We start from the raw sequence: 6102 nt of genomic DNA, 5'->3' as shown, positions 1-6102 counted from the left end.
GAAGGTTTAGAACTTGGCTTCTAACCTTTGTAATCATCATTGTGGAATCAATAAAGATAGATCCCGTAGCTGTTAATGGCATTCCTTCTCTTTCTCCTTTATTCTTACATTACGGAACAAGAACGTCAAGAATGTAAGCCTGTCGTTTACATTTGATACCTTTTTTAATCTTAAAGAGTTTGTGAGCTTAATTATATTTTATTTTCTTGCTCAATATTCTTTGATCTAAAGTTAATTACCCTTGGCTAGGATTATCCTCTATGTTCTTATTTAATTAGTTTACAAAAAGGTTTATCACTCTTTTGGTAAAACAATCCTAAGGACATGTTCTTATTATAATTTTTTGGAGAAAGATGCTCTTATAAGATATGTTGAAAAGCACTGGATACTAAGGATACTTTTGGTTTATATGTCCTTAACTTGTTTCAACAATATTTCTTAAGTTTTGTACACATTCAAGCACTACAACAACAACAATCCAGTGTAATCCTACAAATGGGGTTTGAAGAAGGTAGGATGTACGCAGCCTTACTCCTACCCTGGAAGTGCAGAGGGACTGTTTCCGATTACATACAAACACTAACATACAAAAAAAAATGCAGAGTAATAATAGTAGTACTAGCAGCAGTAGTGATAAAAGTAAAAAAAATCACAACTTAGAAAAAGAGCTTTCTACCATTGTAAGCTCTTATCTGTTACTACCAAAGATGATACAAGGCTCAATACCTCCATAGTCAAACAAATATCTGTACAGTGGTATAATTGCAATAGGAGAAACAAGGCCATCAACATTTGCATGACTTTTTCCATCTTTTGTTTCAATTTTTCCATGTTGTTCACTTGCCATGCCTTCTTCACTCTTACTTGAAATGCATAATAAGCCAACCATCAACTGATGCATGACTTGAATAAACAAACTGAGACCACAAACAGAGAAATATGTTGGTTGACAATTGACATGTAAGCTAGAAATCATGCATAACCTCTCATATAGATACAAACTGAGATGGAGAAATATGTTGGATGACAAAAGTTAGCTCGTATCGATATGGAAAAACCAGCTTTTAGTATTTAATTTAGGATTCCAAATAATTTCCTATCTGAACATGTAGCTTTACAACTAATGTAAAAAAACCATTATTTTGATCGCCGTAGTATCAGTTTCATTCTGTGGAAATGACTGAAAAATATATTAGCATAAACTTGATAATATGTGACTTTGAATGTGTTAGACATGGCATGTCTTAAAGCTCAAAGGTATAGTTATTCTACAGAAAGAAAGAGCATGAATATCCTAGGAGCAGTATTTCAAGCAAAGGAAGGGGAACCTTGGGGAAACGGTTAAGTTGTCTCGGTGAAATCTATAGGTCACGGGTTCGAGCCATGAAAAACAGCCACTAATGCTTGCATTAGGTTAGGCTGTCTACATTGTGCACCGGACTGTCCTTTAGTATTCCAAGCAAAGCAGAGATAAGCATGTTTAGCACATAAGATTGTAAAAGATATTGCTGCATCATGTTTTTGTTGGAACTAACCACAAAGTCTTATTTGCTTTGAGATGAAAAAATTGACAAGTTTATGTCTAGTTTACTTACCATGTTGATAATATCTTCACTGTGAGATCTATGGCATCTTCCATTCCTTTGGTACCGTTGATGGATAAATAGTCTGCAATAATCCGCCAAATATTTGTCCTGCAATTCACCATAAGCATGGTTTTAGTCAACATCAAGTGTTGAGATATAGGGGCACACTAGTCCCATTTGTTCCGATAATTTTTTGGCTGCTATAGTGAAGTGTTGTTATAGAGTACATATATTATAGCATAACATAAAAGTCGGTTCGAGAAAAATTTAGCTATTATAGTGAATGATTGTTATGTAATGATGCTGTTAAGAGAGGTTTTGACGAGGTCTGACACTATGACTAATTGAGTACCTGATAATAGCATTTTCGGTTTAGTCTTGGGAAACTTCTTCATGTCGAAAAATTTCCTGAACCGAACTTTGTAAAACTCTTCCCCTTGAATCTCTTGAAGCCTGGTTTGGAAAGTTTCTGGCATGTCTATAATTATTATCTCCTGAAGTTTTGTTAGACACACCAATCCATCTGGAACCTTCTCTAATTTCTTGCAACCGTCGATTTCAAGATGAACTAGATTGGGCATTGCTCCTGTCTCCACCCTCCAGCTTTCTAAATTTGGAAGCCCCTGGATTTGAAGAGTTTTGAGGAGAGGAAAACCTTGTGAAGAACAACGCATTTCCTTGCCAATGAACGCGCTTCCACGCAATGAAAGGGTGAATAGTTTAGGCAGCTTCTGTAGAATAAGCATAGGGTCTTCTTCAAGTCCACTCCTTCTCAAGGTTAACTTTGTGAGGTTTTGTGAAAAGAAGTGGTGTTCTGGTAGCTTACTGATATGTCCGATTAAGTCTAACTTGCGGAGATGGTTACAACCGATCAGTAGCTTCAAAATGTTTAACTCTTTTTCTGAATGAAATCTGTAGTAAACGCGGAATGATGTTTCCTTGAGACTCACAGTTTTTAGGGTGAGGTAATGTGTGATGATCTCTTCCATCTCATCAAACTCTAGTGAGAAAACAGCGCCTAGTTTCTGAAGTTTCGTTAACTTGAAGAGATCTCTAAAAGGAGAAACTTGTGTATCAAAGTTTTTCAGCATATCCAATTGGTTTAAAGAACTTAGCTGCAACTTATATGTGTTCTGATGCGAAGGCGGAAGATATAAATTCCTCAAGTTCTTCAGCTTCTGTATAGTGTTCGGCATTGTCAAGTATGAGAAGAAATTCACCCTCAAATCAAGTGTTTGTAGGTACTTGAGATTACCTATAGAAGACGGGAGCCTTTGAAAATGTGAATGTCTAAAGCTCAGGTATCTCAAGTGTACAAAGTTACCAATTGCTTTGGGTAAGTTGTCCTCAAAAGAGAACTTCTCAAGATGCAAAACGCGCAACATTGTGAAGTTATTGCACAGACCTTGAAATATAGGCAGGGGATATGCTGTTCCTTCGCCTCCTGTCTGTCGTCTGGGAAAGAACATAGCTGATCTAACATGCTGAAATGACTTATCATTAGTAGAGAAATAGCTTTGAACATCATTGTCTACAGTGATAGAGAGTCTGCGTATGGCGCGTGTTGATATTGCTTTAGCTGAAGAAGAACAACACATTGATTTATGACAATGCTGATGAGAAACTGTCTTGAGAAAGTTTTCCTCCTTTGCTTTTGACAAACATGTATCTCGCATCAGATCATGAAGTCGACAAGATTTGATCCTTCCATTTGTTTCTTCTAGTTGAACTTCAACCATGTACCTTTGAGCTAACTCCTGCAGATAATATTGTCCTAACTCCATCATTTCTGTCTCCTCTCCCTCTAATGATATAATACCTTCAGCGGCCCATAGCTGATACAGCCTTCGCGCAGAAATCTTTTGATCCTCTGGAAAGTTTCCCAAGTACAAAAAACACGGCTTAAGTTGATATGGTAAATCATAATAACTTAAAGCCAGGACACCATGAATTCCTCCATCTTGTTCAAAACTTTCACCACTCATGTGTGAGTTAAGGTTTTGTCGCGTCCTTCTCCACTCGTCTACTTTAGGCCTTCGAGCTAAAAGTCCAGCAAGCACAATGATTGCTAAAGGCAAGCCTCCACATTCACTGACCATTTCCTTTCCAAGCCTCTCTAGTTCCAAATCAATCTTCAAATCTGCATACAACAAAAGATGGAATTTTCAATTTTCGCGTTGCTTATCATTATGCTATTATATGAAGGGAAACCTTAGAGCAACGGTCAAGTTGTCTCCGCGCGTGTGACGTATAGGTCACGGGTTCGAGCCATGGAATCAGCTTATACTAAGCTCGTTCACTTTTTACACCTATATGAGCAAATTATTTGAATCAAGTTCATTGAATTGAAGATTACCTGGAGTGTTTACTCTGGGGAATGCTTTCCTATGAAGTAACTTCCAACTCTCTTCAGCATCCAAACATCTAGGCTCAAAGAAGAAACAAGTTGGATCTACGTGTGTACACACGTCCTTCTTGCGCGTCGTCAACATGATTTTACTACACCCTTTCCCCTTAGGAAAAGCATGTCTTACACTATTCCAGAAATTTGTTGACCAAATATCATCCAATACTATCAAGCATTTTTTACTCTGCTGAAGTGTGTAAAGTTCTTTAACGAGCTCGTCGTCCATCATCATGTTAATCTGTGTTCTGTTTTCTGGTTCAAGTTTTGTTAGAATTCTCTGCAGAACATCTCTTGCTTGCCATTGTTTCGATATACTAGCCCAAGCAAAAGCTTGAAAATGACCTTGTACATAAATGTGTCGATATGCTTTTCGGGCAAGTGTTGTTTTGCCTATACCTCCCATCCCACATATAGCAAAAACTCCATGAAATTCATCATTTTCTTCATTGATCAATTCAACAACCAATTTATTCACCTCTTCTTCCAATCCAACGAAATCTTCGTCGATAAGATGAGAGTAAGATCTTGTTAGCCATTGACTTTTCTCATATGCTGCAGAATTAGAGCTCTCTCCTTGACCTAAAGTTCTTATTCCAATATCAACATAAGTTTTCATGCACCTTCTTATATTATCAATTCTTGACATAACATCCTTCGTTTCCATACCTATATTGTGTATAGCTATATTCTCTTTCCATATCGATCGATCTTTTCTCAAAACAATTTTGTGTGTATATTTCTCAAGAATATTCTCCACATCATAAGCAACTTCCCTGATATCTGCTATCCAATTCCGAACTGTCTCGTATTCAGGTTTTTTAGCGTCTGCATCATGTAAGAAGCATTGTATTCGGTTTAATTCAGCTCGAATATTTTGAACTTGGTTAGGAACATTTAACAGGAATTCGGCCTCCTTCTTCAGTGACTCGTATAGAATTTCCAGGAGAAAAAAGAGAGGACTATCATACATTTTGTTTTGTTTTGATAAATTAAGACTATTTAGGGGATTTAGCTATTAAAGTTACTATAGAAAAGAGAAACATTGGAATCTATTCATTGAAATTTCCTGGAAACTTCATAGCTATTGATAAGTAATTAAAGACTATAGATAGTGACATATTAACTACTTTAAACTATTTGACTTAAATAGATAAGTTAAGTGCAAGATTTTCTTGTTGAAGAGTCAAGACTATAGATATTACTTCCTCCGGTCCAAAATAAGTGATTTTTTGGCCTTTTTCTTGTGGTCCAAAATAAGTGATTTTTTCGGATTTCAAGAATGAATTAATTATTTTTTTCCTACATTGTCCTTGGAGTAAATAGTGTTGGAATATGTGTTAGGAGTGTTTATATGAGAGAGTAAAGGTTAATATGGTCAATTCATTGCTAATTAATGTTAAAAGGTGGATTTCTTAATCTGTGTGAAAACATCCAAAAAATCACTTATTTTGGACCGGAAGGAATAGTATATTTATTGGCACAATTCATGACGAGAAAATGACAAATACAGTCTTTTATGTTTGAGAGTAGGTTCAAATTAGTCCCTTAAGTATGTATTGAGCAGTTGTCGTCCTTTAAATTTGCAAAAAAGGTAACACTTTTGGTTTCCATCAAATATTTACAAACTATCTGCTTGATTTAACGTGAACTGGAAATAAAATATTTAACTTTTAATAGCAGGAAACTCCCATCAAATCCTAATAAATGCAACAAAAAAATGCACCCAACACCAAAAAATACTAAAATATGCAGAAAATTACACCTCAAAAAGCTTCACAAAATTGTAGAAATAGACCAAAAATAGCAAAAACTACAAAAATTATACCTCTAAATGTGCTTTCCCGCTATTTAATTTTATTCCCAGTTCCTATCAAATCTAACCAACAAAGCTTATAGTTAACGAAAACTATAGTCTATTTGCCCAAGCTTCTCCAAGGCCAAAACACTTCTTTTTTTAAAAAAAATAAAGAAAAAATACTTTTGTTCAAAGTTAATGTGTTTGGCCAAGCTTTTAGAAGAAAAAAAATTCTTTTGAATAGAAGCAGAAGGAGTTTTTGAGAAGCAGATAAAAGTAGTTTCTATCCAAAATAACATTTTTGAAAAAAATAC

The 6102-nt window shown here is 35.6% G+C and overlaps 1 protein-coding gene across 1 annotated transcript; it reads right to left on the bottom strand.

Annotated features, from left to right (window-relative positions):
- Nucleotides 1-420: 420 nt before the first annotated feature.
- On the bottom strand, nt 421-5027 carry LOC109239435 (probable disease resistance RPP8-like protein 2). Its single transcript, XM_019406000.1, has 4 exons — nt 3943-5027; nt 1939-3726; nt 1596-1694; nt 421-917 (listed from the first exon to the last, which is right to left on the bottom strand). The coding sequence occupies exons 1-3, from the start codon at nt 4961-4963 to the stop codon at nt 1624-1626; spliced, it is 2880 nt and encodes a 959-aa protein (XP_019261545.1). The 5' UTR covers nt 4964-5027; the 3' UTR covers nt 421-917; nt 1596-1623.
- Nucleotides 5028-6102: the final 1075 nt, after the last annotated feature.

Source organism: Nicotiana attenuata, unplaced genomic scaffold, assembly GCF_001879085.1.
Source record: "Nicotiana attenuata strain UT unplaced genomic scaffold, NIATTr2, whole genome shotgun sequence".
Taxonomy (NCBI): Eukaryota; Viridiplantae; Streptophyta; class Magnoliopsida; order Solanales; family Solanaceae; genus Nicotiana; species Nicotiana attenuata.
The sequence above is the reverse complement of the archived record's forward strand: the minus strand, read 5'-3'. Positions and strand labels throughout refer to the sequence as shown.